At 57.1% G+C, this 14,169-nt stretch overlaps 1 protein-coding gene across 11 annotated transcripts in view; it reads left to right on the forward strand.

Moving 5' to 3' along the window:
• Nucleotides 1–14,169, forward strand: part of ZHX3 (zinc fingers and homeoboxes 3) — a 205,829-nt gene that overhangs the window by 128,974 nt on the left and 62,686 nt on the right. For 5 of the 11 annotated variants that reach the window (XM_082359470.1, XM_082359472.1, XM_082359468.1 and 2 more), the window contains 2 exons: nt 6–3,005; nt 4,913–10,941. In XM_082359470.1, the coding sequence (XP_082215596.1) occupies nt 158–3,005; nt 4,913–4,923 (2,859 nt within the window). In that variant the 5' untranslated portion in view covers nt 6–157 and the 3' untranslated portion in view covers nt 4,924–10,941. Of the gene's footprint in view, nt 1–5; nt 3,006–4,912; nt 10,942–14,169 lie in introns of those variants that run through there. The other 6 variants (XR_014235501.1, XR_014235503.1, XR_014235499.1 and 3 more) reach the window with 6 other exon arrangements.

The following is a 14,169-nucleotide window of genomic DNA, read 5'->3' on the forward strand; positions in this document are numbered from 1 at the left end:
CTCAGGTTTAATAGGGAAAACCTGCTTTCTGCAAACAACTGAAAAAGCCGCCCTTGGAAGCTGTTTCTTTGGGCCTCATGGAGCAGCTGGAACCTGTGCTGTGAGGCCTCCGACAGGAGGAACTGTCGCCCACTGATCACCCAGCGCGGCTATCGCCATGGCCAGCAAGAGGAAGTCCACCACCCCGTGCATGATCCCCGTGAAGACTGTGGTGCTGCAGGACACCGGTGCCGAGGCCCCGCCCGCGGAGCCCGTGCCCGAGGGGCCCCCGCAGGAGCCACCCCCAGAAGTTCCCACCGCCAGCGGCGAGGCCACCCAGGGCGCCAGCAGTCCGGACAGCACCGCACTGGCCAACGGGCACTGGAGCACCTTGGACGGCTACACATATGCCTGTAAATGCTGTGACTTCAGATCCCAGGACATAACCCGGTTTGTGGGACACCTGAGCTCAGAGCACACAGACTTTAGCAAAGACCCAAACTTTGTATGCACTGAATGCAGTTTTCTGGCAAAAACTCCCGAGGGGCTTTCTCTGCACAATGCCAAGTGTCACTCGGGGGAAGCCAGCTTTGTGTGGAATGTGGCCAAGCCAGACAATCATGTTGTCGTGGAGCAGAGTGTCCCCGAGAGCACCAGCCCTCCCGACCCGTCGGGGGAGCCAAACATGGAAGGGACGGATGGACAGGCGGAAATCATCATCACCAAAACTCCAATCATGAAGATAATGAAAGGCAAAGCCGAAGCCAAAAAAATTCACACGCTCAAGGAGAACGTCCCCAGTCAGCCTTCTGGGGAGGCCTTACCGAACCCTTCGTCCGGGGACACGGAGGTGAAAGAGGGGGACCACGCCTTTGTCAACGGGGCAGCCCCGGTCAGCCAGGCCTCTACCAACTCCGCAAAACCCCCGCACTCAGCCAACGGGCCCCTGCTGGGGACGGTGCCGGTGCTGCCTGCGGGCATCGCCCAGTTCCTCTCCCTCCAGCAGCCACCCCCGCACGCCCAGCACCACGCCCACCAGCCCCTGCCCACGGCCAAGTCCCTCCCCAAAGTGATGATCCCCCTGAGCAGCATTCCCACGTACAACGCGGCCATGGACTCCAACAGCTTTCTGAAGAACTCCTTCCACAAGTTCCCCTACCCAACCAAAGCCGAGCTCTGCTATTTGACTGTGGTCACCAAGTACCCGGAAGAACAGCTCAAGATCTGGTTCACCGCCCAGAGGCTGAAGCAAGGTATCAGCTGGTCCCCGGAGGAGATTGAGGACGCCCGGAAAAAGATGTTCAACACGGTCATTCAGTCCGTCCCTCAGCCCACAATCACTGTCCTCAACACCCCGCTGGTTGCCAGTGGCGGCAACGTCCAGCATCTCGTCCAGCCCACTCTGCCTGGCCACGTGGTGGGCCAGCCAGAGGGCACAGCCGGGGGACTTCTGGTCACTCAGCCACTGATGGCCAACGGGTTGCAGGCACCCAGCTCATCTCTCCCCCTGGCAGTCACATCTGTCCCCAAGCTGCCCGCTGTTGCACCCATTAACACTGTGTGTTCAAATACAACGTCTGCCGTGAAGGTGGTGAATGCTGCCCAGTCCCTCCTCACGGCGTGCCCCAGCATCACCTCCCAAGCCTTCCTGGATGCCAGCATCTACAAAAACAAGAAATCTCATGAACAGCTGTCAGCTCTGAAAGGGAGCTTCTGTCGGAACCAGTTCCCAGGACAGAGCGAAGTTGAGCATCTGACCAAAGTGACCGGCCTCAGCACCCGTGAGGTGCGGAAGTGGTTCAGCGACCGCAGGTACCACTGCCGGAACCTGAAGGGCTCCAGGGCCGGGCTGGCCGGGGAGCACGGCACCCTCCTCGTCGACTCTGTGCCCGAGGTGCCCTTCTCCCTGGCGTCCAAGGCCCCGGAGGTGACCTGCCTCCTGACAGCGGCCACCCCGGCTACCCCCCCTTCTGCCAAGCGACAGTCCTGGCACCAGACCCCCGACTTCACACCAACCAAATACAAGGAGCGGGCCCCCGAGCAGCTCAGAGCCCTGGAGAACAGTTTTGCACAAAACCCCCTTCCTCTCGACGAGGAACTGGACCGCCTGAGGACTGAGACCAAAATGACCCGCAGGGAGATTGATGGCTGGTTTTCAGAGAGACGGAAAAAAGTGAGTGCCGAGGAGGCCAAGAAGGCTGAGGAGGGCGCCTCTCAGGGGGAGGAGGAGGCCGCCGAGGACGAGGGGGAGGAGGGCTCGGCCAGGGACCCGAGGGTCCCCGGGGAAGACGGCTCCCTGGAAGCGCCCGGCAGCCACGTGCTGGCAGAACGCAAAGTCAGCCCCATCAAGATCAACCTCAAGAACCTGCGAGTCACGGAGGCCAACGGCAAGGGCGAGCTCCCGGGGCTGGGCGCCTGTGAGCCCGAGGACGACACGCCCAGCAAGCCAGCGGAGCAGCTGCCGGGCAAGGTGAGCTGCAGGAAGACGGCCCAGCAGCGGCACCTGCTGCGGCAGCTCTTCCTGCAGACGCAGTGGCCCAGCAACCAGGACTACGACTCCATCATGGCCCAGACGGGCCTGCCGCGGCCCGAGGTGGTGCGCTGGTTCGGGGACAGCAGGTACGCCCTGAAGAACGGCCAGCTCAAGTGGTACGAAGACTACAAACGGGGCAACTTCCCCCCCGGGCTGCTGGTCGTCAGCCCCGGCAACCGGGAGCTGCTGCAAGACTATTACGTGACCCACAAGATGCTGTACGAGCAGGACCTGCAGAGCCTCTGCGACAAGACCCAGATGAGCGCCCAGCAGGTCAAGCAGTGGTTTGCCGAGAAGATGGGCGAGGAGACCCGGGCCGTGGCCGACATGGGTGGTGAGGGCCAGGGCCCCAGCGACCCTGCAGCAGTTCACAAAGGGATGGGCGACACCTATTCAGAGGTGTCCGAAAACAGTGAGTCATGGGAGCCCGGTGCCCCTGAGGCCAGCTCAGAGCCCGTTGACACGCCGAGTCCCCAGGCTGGACCTCAGCTGGGTAAGGAGCCTGTGGGGCTGTGCCGTCCTCTGTGGGTCTGGGGGGCACCTGTGGAAGGCACTGATTCCAGTGCCAGGGCATCTGCTGTTTCTAAGGCTGTCTGGCAGCAGGACCATGTTGTCTGGCTGCTTCAGGGGGCACCTGGCAGCAGAATCCGTTGGAGCATCATCATATGATAAAGGGTTGACAGTTGGTTTTTCGTTTCGTGTTAAACCTGCACAGGGGAAGGAGTGTAGTGAACCTCCAAGGGCCCACACTTTTCTAGTCATTTCTTAGTCAAAGGAGAATAGGTCAGAATGTCATCTGAGCCGGATAGAACCACGACCACTGGGTAAGAGAGAGAATAGGACTTACGAGGAAATTCAACCCAAATTGGTGAACAAAAGCAGAGGGAGCCTTTAATTGACCTTAGATACATGAAGTGCTTTTTTTTTTAAATGATGAAAAATCCTGTAATTTGCATTTCAATTATTCTTCCTGATGTAGAGGTAGTGGAAAATCTTCTTCCCTCTTAGACATACATGGAATCAAAAGCTTGAATTTTGTTCCTCAGTTTCTCTGGATCAGGACATTAGTACTTGAAAGAAAGCTTTAGAAGATTATTTTACTGAAGACAGTTTGAAGCCTCAGACAAATCACGTTATTGGGTGTTGATTTTCTCGGGTCTTGATCTCTGAGTTCCTGGCCTCTCCCTTCCCTCCCACCCTCCTCTTGGGTGGCCTTGTCACAGGTTGGCCAGGAGCGAGGTAGCTGAGCTCTTCATGGGAGGCTGTGGAAACCAAGGAAGTATCTGGATTCCCAGATTCCCTGATTTGGGACCTTTAGAAGGTGGTTCCAGGGCCGGCGTTTCTGGACTCGACCTTGTTTCCTCCAATCCCCTGTGAGTCAGTGAGGTCCCCGCAAGGAGCATCATGGGCACCAGGGAACAGGTGTGGGCTCACAGGGCGGGTTGCCTCAGGCACCTTCTCCAGCACCGGGCCTGCCTACCCCTGGCTTTGGCTCTGCCAGCAAAATGGCAGATTGCTGGGCACTAGGAAAAACTAATTTCTTTAGGTTTTTTTTTTTAATTGAAATTCTACTGAATTATATTCTTTTTTTTTTTTTTTAAATTACATTCTTGTAGCTGGAAATAGGGTGGTGGTTACACAACATTGTGAATGTACTTAATGCCACTTAATTGTAGACTTATTAAAAATGGTTAAAATGGTAGGTTTTATGTGATGTATATTTGACCACAATTAAAAATGCTAACCTGGAGTTGGGATGAATGGGTTTAAATCCACCGGCTCCCCTCAGCTGGTAGCTCCAACACTAAGCAAGGAGCTGGTGTCCTAGGTGGGACAGAACAGGAGTGGCCGGGGCGGCTGTGCCATCGTGGCGTCACCCTCTTCTGGCTGGGGGAGGTACCCGAGGGGACAAGGAGGGCCTGTCTGTCTGTCTGTAGCTGGTTTCTCGCAGCTTCCCGAGCCAGCCTCGACACCGGGACCCCACCTGTAAGCATCGAGGGTGAGGGCCTCTCCGAACAGCCCCCCCGACAAATGAAGGGAGGGCATCGGTGGGACACACATTAGGAAGTAGACCAGCTGCTGCTGTGCGACAGCAGCGTTCCCTGGAGAGCCGGGGATGGGGGAGGGCGGCGCACGGTGAGGGTTCCCGGCCCAGAGAAGTCAGGCTCCCGCCCCGGCTCCACGCCCCGGTTCGGGTGGTCCCTGGGTGGTCCCAGTGCCCCGCTGGGTTTAGCCAGCATCCTGTCCTCAGCCCACATGCCCTTCCCCACCTTCCCTCGGGCTGGAAGGCAGGGAGGGGCTGGTGGGAAGGCCGGGGCGGTGGGATTAAGTCCCCAGATGTGGGAGGACAGGCCATCCTGGCGATGCATGCAGAGGTGACGGCCTGTGTTTTCTCCTCAGAAACTGACTGAACCGGAACCGACGGCTGTGAAGGCCTGGCCAGGGCGGCCGCCCTCCACGTGGAAGGGCCTGACCCCTCTCTGCTGCCATGGGCCGCTGCCGTACCCAGCCCGCCAGGCTCACACAGGTCTCCACACGGCCAAGCCTGCCGCCGCCTGCACCCGGCCCGCCACCCGGCCCGCCACCCCAGCGAGCAGGGAGGAGCGTCTGTCAGTTCTTCCGCCCACAATGTAGGACCTTTCCTTTGCCTTCCAGTGGATAAATAGTTCAGATTTCATATTCATAGACACAGAATCAAGTTTTTAACATATAAATCTGCCTATACACATTTAATAAAACATCAGATTATAAACACTTCCATTACATAGAAACTTTGGTTAGCAAAGCAGTACATGGTCTTTTACATCATCTCTGGAAATGCCCCATGTCTGTTCTCTGGAGATCGCTGGGCTGCGTGTTCCCGCACCTTCCACGGTCAGGCCAGGGTTATCACACGCTCAGAACCGCACCTGCAACCGCTGGGGCCCCCTCTGCGCTCCTCCAGGAAGGCGGCACCTTTGAATAGACCTCTGCTCCTTAAGCGGTGACCAGCAACATTGCATAGCAGGTTTGCCTCGCCTTACGGGATGATCGGTGCAGAACCCGCTGTTACCCGCAGTTCAGAAAACTGACCGGTTATGTGATTAGTGTTTGATGCTTACCACTCTCGTAAGTTGTTACAGTAATTCTGCTTTTTCATGGGAGTTTGAATCATGGACCATAACTCTTCAGTGATCAGATCAACTAAAGAAACATTTGTTATTAAGCCTAATGTACTGACCTATGTGCCGCCTTTTTTTTTTTTTTTTTTTTTTTTTCAGTCTAGACACGTTTAGAGGAAAATTGACAAGCGAAACAGGGATGGGGGATGGGAGTGAAGGCACACAGCCGCTGGGGCTCTCTCTGCCCTCTATCCACCCTCACTCCTGAGCCGTCTCTGGTTTGGGAAGGAAGGCCCACGCTCGCCTGGTTAGACTGAGAGCTGGCGGGATTCGGGGACTTCTCGGAATTATCGGAGCCGGGTGGCCCTCAGCACAAAGACCTGCATGTGGAGTTCCCAGCAGAAGACCCAGAGTCCTCCTGGCCCCCGTGCCTGGGGTCTGGTTGGCATGCTGGACGTCGCTGGACAGGTCCTTGTGAGGATGTTTTAAAAGTTCTATATTTATATCCCCAAACTTGGAAACAGGATCTCTGTCTACTTTAGCCTAACCCTCATATCCATCTTTTTAATTGAGAAAAGTCACAGGAAAAGGTGCCTTTGAAACATTGAGAAACTTGCCTACAAAGCTGTGCTAAACGGTAAATCCCTATCTCCCCGAGACCGGCTGCCCTGAGAGCAGCAGGTAAAGAGGGGGCTGGCAAAGGTGCATCACCTCCCAGAAACCACCTGCTTCTCAGAGCACCAAGGCCTCGGAGACCCGAGAGAGAGGGCAGGGGCTTTGGGCAAGAAATACTGGGGGGTGGGGGCTGTTCGGCACGGTCCTTCTCCCTCACCCCACCCCCCGGGAACTGGGCCGGGCAGGCACCTCGCGGGTTTGGCTCTGAGCACAGAGATGGGGGTCGCGCCTCCTGCCTCCAGGAGAGGCTTTTCTTCGTAAACCAAAAGCCCTTGCACCATTGTTCTTCTAAAGTGTCTCCTCTCGCTTGCCCTGTCCCGTTAGGGACCACCTCTTCTTTGTTTCAAACAGGTGACTTGTGAGGACTTGGCAAGTTTGGCAGCCTGTTTTTGTATCCTTTCCATATTTAGCCCCAAGGCCTCTTTGCGGAATTGCCCAGAATGGCGAGTGATTGCCTTCCTTCAGAGAACAGACACCTAGAACTTTTCCTGTAGTGGTTATGTACATGCAGATTAATTTATATGTATCCATATACAGCACAGATACTCGTTTGATGCTTTACTCGTGACGCGTACGCCTGACGTGGCACGTGGGTGTTGGGGAGAGCAGCCCGTGTCGGGGAGTTGCGGGGGAGGCCGGGGCGGCCCCGCGCGAAGCCACCTCCGAGTGTCCGCGACACCACCCTGCCGGCGTCACTCCCAGAGCCCTGCGTGCCCCGGCCGAGGGCCGTGTCTTTACAGAGGAGTTTCTTGGTTATTTTATTTGTATTCACGTCATTTACAACCCAAACAGCGAAACAGAAAACATAAATTACATGGTGGACAGGTTCACGCAGGACATAGGGCCCCGACCTCAGCACCAGCTCGTCCTTAAAAGGTGGAAGCGTCACGGTGCTGCCCGCGGGCAGGTTTTGCTCACAGGCGTCAGCCTGCCCGCTAGCCAGGGCCACCCCCCAAACGGCGAGACTGCCCAGGCTGGACAGACCCTCCTCCTTCCTTTGCTCTCGGACCCGAGTGACCAAGGAATGAGGTGATGGAGACAGAAATGGTTGGTTCATCGAGCAGGTGCCTAAAGGGACGTCACAGCAGGTACCCAGGGCCCTGGGGGCAAAACCAGGAACACAGCCAACCGGCTACAGAGACGCAGGCACAGCAGCCCGGAGCCAGCGCGTGCCAGAGTTCGGTGGGGATGCAGGACGGCCGCAGCCAGCCCCGTGGCCAGGGAGGTCACCACGGTTTGTGCCCCACCCAGGGTTAGACTGTGCTGCTGCCTTCAGGAGAGGGCAGTCTGTGGGCTCTAGAGTTGAGGGAAGTAGGGTGGGGTTAGTCTCTCCCAAAGAAAAAGCTTGTTTTGTAAGGTGACTAATCTTTCCCCTCTTCTCTGTATGCACTTGGACTCATCAGAGATGGTGAAATATGTCAGTGTTTCTTGTTGCCTGTGTCTTGTACATGTTTGGTTTATTATATTTTTTACATGGGGTTGTAGATCCAGTTTTAATAGGTGTGCCCAGATCACCATTCTGATAAAGGAAACCTGGATTTATGATACAGATACTTTGCATACTTTGATTACGTATATTAATTCTTGACTATTGAGGAGCTTTGTGATTTGGAAGGCGGGCTCTCGTTTTCCTGAGTCGTGGGCTCCTGAAGTGGAAAGCCTGGCTGGAGGACTCGTGGCACCTGGGGTGGGTGGCCCTGTATGACTTGGAGCTCCTTTTGCAGCCAAGTGCCCGCCCTGCTGTCGGGAAGCAAAGGTGGGAGGTGGGCGAGGGTCGGTGGTACCTGCAGGCTCCCGAATGCGCTCACGGCCCTGGGAGGCCGTCCCACCGGGAAGTCTCAGCATGTTCTCCAGGCCGAGATGTGCGTGCCATGGGCTTTGTGCTGCTCAGTCCGTGGTCCCGTGGCAGGTCCTGTGACACCCCCTCTCCCCCGTGTGCCAGGCTGCCTTCCACAGAGGCTTAGCATCGCCCTTTTAGTGCACCTCCTCACCCACAGCTCCCTGCTTGTGCCGCCCTGCCTTGGGCCCGGTTGCCTCTTGTCTTCCTGCGCTCTTCTCGGACCAGAATCCTCGGGTTGGAGTGGCTTTGTCTATTCAGACATCGCAGCCCAAGTGGATAAAGGCACTTTGCAGGAGAGGAGAACCAGCCAAGAAGAAAATCTTAAACAAACCAAACCTGGAGTTTGGGCTTTTCCTAAAGTTTCTTCCCCCTTTTTCCTCACTCAGACTTTACCTGGGGCAGGTTATTGGTTTGACTCACCTTTTGTATTATGTCTAGATTGTCCTGTATCCCACTGATTGGCAAGGCTCAGTTATGTGCTGGAGAAGAAAAGTCCTCTAGACACGTAAAGGTCCGCGTGGCCAGCCCTTCCAGGCGGAAGCCGGCAGCCTGCCCAGGTCAGGAGAGTAACGGGGCTCCATCCTCCCCACTCCCACTGGAGGCCCCTCTCCAGCTCTCCTGAACCGGCTTCCTTCGCTTCCTTTCTCGGGAGCACAGGCCCTCCCAGCCTTCCTGCCCGGGACTGGGGGGCCATCTCCGTGTGACTGGGGGAGCACCTGCCCTCACAGAAGCTCCAACACCCAAAGAAGTGGGGAGTGTGGAGCCCATGCCCTCTCCTGAACGGGCCCCTCCCGGAGCAAGGCTTCAGTCTGTTTTGTCTCCTGTGGTCCATTCATAGTAGCCGAGCCGTGCAACAACGCTGGGGCTGAGGCGGCTGCAGGCAACCTCTCAACCAAGGGCTGGATGCTGACTTGGGCCGAGTGAGTGGGGGGTGGAGGTGGGGGTCATAGAGCCGCTGGGCTTGCTGCCCGGCCCAGCTCTAGGTCCAGATGGAACCCACGGACCTCGGTTGGAATTCGTTTCTGCTGCAATCTGTGTGTGTTCCCAGTGCCGTCACGCTGGGGAGGGGGCCGAGGGCTGACGGCAGCTCCCCCAGGTTGACCCAGAGTCCGAGAGGGAGGAGGAGCAGGTGGAACGCTCCCCCGGAGGGGGCGGGAGGCGCGCTCTGTGGTTCTTCAACCCTGAAGAACCGGTGACTTGCCTGTCAATCCGGCCTCTCCTTTGCTTGGAGCCCCAGTCCTGCAGTCAGACTGGAGACCGACAGCCTGGACCCCGCGGGAACCAACCATCCTACCTGAGCAGGGGTGGGGGCCCAGAGTGGGGGGGTGAGCAGGCGCCGCTGACCCTATGGACAGGGGCGGGGCCAGCACCTGCTGCCTTGCGTTGTGACTATCCTATCTTGTGGTGTGCGGGACCGTGAGGATTCCTGCGTTGCTGTCCTGGGCCCCAGGCTTTCACAGCCCTCAGGCTGCTCGGGCCAGAGCCCCACGGGGTGGAGGGGCTGTCTTCCCTCCGGCTGCAGGAGTCTCTCCTGCTGCCCACTCGGGGCAGGTGGCAGGCGGGGACCTGAGAGGGGTCTGCGTGCTTACCTGCCGTGAGCACCCTTTCCTGAATTCGGGAGCCGGGCTCCGCCGCGTGTGTGTTGAGTAGCTTTTCTTGGCTAATGCTTTATGACGTCTGTTCCTTCCCTTAATGAGTGGTTTGAAGGCCCCCGATGTGACCGGAGTTGGAGGTGGAATGTCTCGGGTGGAGGCCGTCTGGAGTCGAGGAGCACAGGAAGCTACAGGCCCGTGGTCTTTCTCAGGAGTCGGCGCAGAGCAGGCACCCGCAGAGGGGTGCCTGCTAATCCTGTAATTTGTGTTCAGAGAGAGACTGTCATTCATCCCCGGCCCCGGCTCCGGCCCGGCCCAGCCCGCGGCCCTGTCCTGCGGTTTGCTGCAGACGTGGCCCGGAGAGCCAGCGCCACCCTCAGCGGATGCAGCCTGGTCGGCAGGCCACTGGGTGATGCGGGCGGGGAGGGGTGCTCGCCCCCCGGCAGCGGGTTCCCACCCTGCTCCCCAGCACCGCCTTGTTCAGTGCGTCGGGAGGGCCGGACTGTGCCATCGTTGTTGTTGGAAAGAGACCTTGTCCTCCCCCCCAACCACGTGGTTGACTGAAAAGGTACTGAGTGGCGCGGCCTTTGTGCAAGTCGGGAAGAGGTTGCCAGAGGCCTGCAGGTTCCTGGTTTTCTGCCACCCACTACCGGTCTGGTCTTCAGCTCAGACCCTTTGTTCCCTGAGGGCGAGGGTATCTGTGGAAGGGAGGCTGGAGAGGGCAGGGGCAGCTGGCTTGTGGTGCGCTTCCCGTCTCCCGGAGACGCCGAAGAAGCCATCGTCTTGGTGCTAAGAGGCCACTGCCCGGCTTCTGTTTGTCCAGAGGGCCCCTCCTCCTGCAGTGGCTGCATGTGAGAGACCAAACCGAGAGAGAGGCACAGGCACACTTTGGCTGTCACCGGGCCTGGCTGGAAGGGGGTTCTTTGCCCTGGGGAAATGTTTTTAACAGAAAGATGGAACTTGCCTTTGGACCGGGGCTATGCCGGGGCTGTGCCGGGGCAGGAGGGTTGGGCTGCCCTCTCCGGGCTGAGTCTCCGGGCCTCACAAGGTCCCCTGTGGGGATGCTGCTATTTCTAAGATGCAAATTGCACATTTCCTAGATTTTGTATCTGTGGATTTGGATAAGGGAGGGGAACAGGGACAAACTGCTTGTACAATTTGAAATGGGCCGAAATGGTACTGAGAATCTTTCGATTGCTCCTAAATAAAAACGTAAACACATTTCTCATCTGCTGACTATTTTGTGGGGGAATCAAAGAAAGCTAAGAACACTTCTATCTATCTCCTGATTTACCCTGTGGGCAAGACCCACAACGTGGAGGGGTGAGTGGGGCAGTTTCCCTCAGGCACTCCAGGAAAGTTCCAGCTCGCCCGTCTCGTACGCGCTGGTCACTGGAGTGCCTCCTTGGGGAAGGAAGTGCAGCGTGGCAGAATTTATGCTGGACAAAGGGAAACTGAGTCAGACCTGGAGCCATCAGCCCTCTGGGAGGAGGGTACTGATAAGCTTGTCATTTGCTAAGGAGAGGGTGGCGAATATGTCTAAGGACTCTGGGGCCTTGAAGGAACAGGATTAAAGGCCAACTTCTAATGTTCAAAGCAATTGAATCTTGTTGGGGTGACGCTCAGGGCCTGTGCCAACGGGAGAAGGGGCCCCTGACAAAGCCCCTGGGGCGGGGACACACCAAGGCAGGACATCCAGGGGCACACCAGGCCCCGTTCCTGACCTGGCCCTCTGGAGGCCAGCTTAAGTCTTGGGGAAGCAGCTTTGTGCCGAACCTAAAAAGCAAGTACTCGGGAGCTAGACCAGCTGAGTGTGGAACCCTGAAGCCCGTCAGCTGACGCCGTGGTGGCTGCAGACACAGGCAGCAGCTCGCCGAGGACCCAACCGTGGACGACGGAGTGGGCAGCAGTGGCAGCCAGGGGTCACTGTGGGTGTCCTTGGGGCAGCTGCAGTGGCCTCCAGCAGGGAACAGAACCTCAGACTGACCCTGGAAGACCCACTGAGGACTCTCAGGCTGAGACAGGATTCGATCAGTTCAGCTGACATGGCCCGGAGGACGACCGCGTTCTGTTCCATGAGCTTGTTCGGTGGGGTGACCTGGTACTACTTAGCGTTGTTTTCTCGCCCAACAGAACCGAGGTGGTGAGAGATGATGAGCTCAAGCCGGGAGGCCAGTGAGTGTCTAGCCCTAGGCGCAGCCGTGGGTGATGACGTTCAGGTCCGGAGGGAGGCCCTGCCCTCAGCGCTGAGGACCACAGACCGTGGAGGGGGTCTCCCTGACCTGAGCCCTCTGCTCAGGCTGCAGAAAGCCCCTGTCCTTGTAGGCGGTGCTGTGTGCGCGTGTGGTGAGGCAGGCCACTCCCCACCGTGAGCCAGGACGTCCCATCCCCAGTGAGGGTCTCCCCCCAGTCCCCCCCACCACCAACACTGGGCCTCCTGGGTCATTCAACCATTGTCATGTCTGCAGGAATTCGAGGTGACGCTGATCTGTGCATTTGCTCCAATTTGCTGTCCTGCTTTCCACTAGGAAGAAGGATCAAGACACTTGCAGTGAAAGGCAAAGGCAGTCACCTGGCTATCGTAGGAGAGCCAGGAGGAGGTGTGTCTCAGGTCAGTGAGGCTGCCTGAGACAGCAGAGCCAGTAAAGGAGGGATGTCCTGGGAAAATGAAAGTGGTCTACACCCACAGCCAGGGAAGTCACATGACGGCACAGATGGTTCCTTACCCAACGGCCAGCACAGAACCTCTTCCGTCACTGGTTAGAAAAGCTTTCTTCTCCTGCCCATAAGACTCTGGGAAAACACGGGTCAGGAAAGCCTAGGTTAATTCCCACCTACCACCTTCTTGTCCGAGGGAAAAGACCATCCTCCTCTGAGTCAGACCACAAAGCTCCAGGAAGAAAGCCAAGGGGCCAGCAAGAACCCGAGCAGGTGCGCTCCAGCTGATCTAGTTCAGAGACGACAGGAAACATTTTAAACTGTGATCCCTGTTCTCCAGGTGGATGGTACTCAGAGGGGGTCTACAATGGACCAGGACTGGCCCCAAATCTGAGAACTTGGGGAATGTATGTCTTGGTCTGATTTGCGATACAGAAAAGGGATGCTCTGAACTGACAACTAAATCCACCTTGGGCTTGTCTTCAAAAAAATCTTGGCCTCTCCAAGGCCAGCGACCATGCTTGGGTACCTACCTGCATTATCACACCAGGGTGGTGTGCCAATGACCATTCTACCAACCAACCAACCGATTACACTTACCTGCGTCTTTTCAATGACAGATCTTCTCAGGCTTCCTGGGCTGGCTTACTATGCCTGTCCCCACGCATCCATCAGGCAGGCAGCTCTTTTCTCTGTACAGCGTAATTTTCAATCCACACCAGCACAGACCATTACAAAAATAGCCACAGGAAGGGAAGGGCAGGGCCCATTAAACCGTGTTCTAGGCACAGAGATTTTGTCTGCAAGCTACAGAGGCAACCAGAGTGGCACCCAGAAATGTACGTTTGAATGCTTTTTTTTTTTCTTTTTTAAGGCGAGGTTTCTGCGGAACTGGGAAGGGGACTCTGGTTGCTTCCTGGTCACCGTGAAAGCTGGCTGCCCACGGAAACCTGGGCTTGCTCACAGGCAGGCTGCACTCTATGCTGCCACACCCTCAGTGGAAGAGCTGGAGGAGGGCGTGGCCACACACCTCCCCGTAGCCCAGAGGGAAGATCTGCTGGACCTGGGAAGTGAACAGAAACTCCTCACCTGCTTCTACTGCAGAATAACCACCAGGCAAGCATCCCTAGGTGACGAGTCTCCAGGCAGCAGCAGGCTTTGCCGAGCCTCCAGAAGAACACACAAGTTAAAGGGTAAAGGACATGAGGATAATTTATCTGGCAGTTAGTTAGATCTTAAGAGGGCAACAGAGCTAGCAAACGGCCAGCCCTGCGCCCAGGTGCGGTCAGCGGGTTTGCGTGAGCTGAGTGCTGGCTATGCTGAAGCACCTTCACGCCCACGGGCCTGAACCCCGGCCTCTGTCCTCCCCAACCTTCCATCGCCTTCCTTGGGTCTTCTCACCAGCTGGACAGAAACTGCCATTGAGCGCAGCAGTGAGTGACCTTCAGCACCCAGCTGCCTGTCCCCTGTGAGGCCGGCAGCTCCTTAATCCCTCTTTCCTTCCTGAGGGAAAGCATCCTGTGTTCTCCTTGCCTTTAAAGAAACCTCCATCACCAGAACAGGCTTTGCTCTGTCTTCTCCTCCCCACTCCCCCCACCCCGCCTCGCCCATTCCTGACGGTGCTTAACATCCCAAATCAACCCCTGCCAGCAGGGCAGGCAGCCCACCACTGCTCTCCTCTCAGATGCTTCCCTCCAAGGGTGGGGAGCGGGAGGAGCAAAACGTCATTACAATACCATCGAGAAGGAAAATGATGCTATTTTTTAAAGTCCTTTTCAGAAGGAAAGCTTT

Source organism: Balaenoptera borealis (genome assembly GCF_965194805.1).
Source record: "Balaenoptera borealis genome assembly, chromosome: 16".
In the NCBI taxonomy this organism is placed as follows: domain Eukaryota; kingdom Metazoa; phylum Chordata; class Mammalia; order Artiodactyla; family Balaenopteridae; genus Balaenoptera; species Balaenoptera borealis.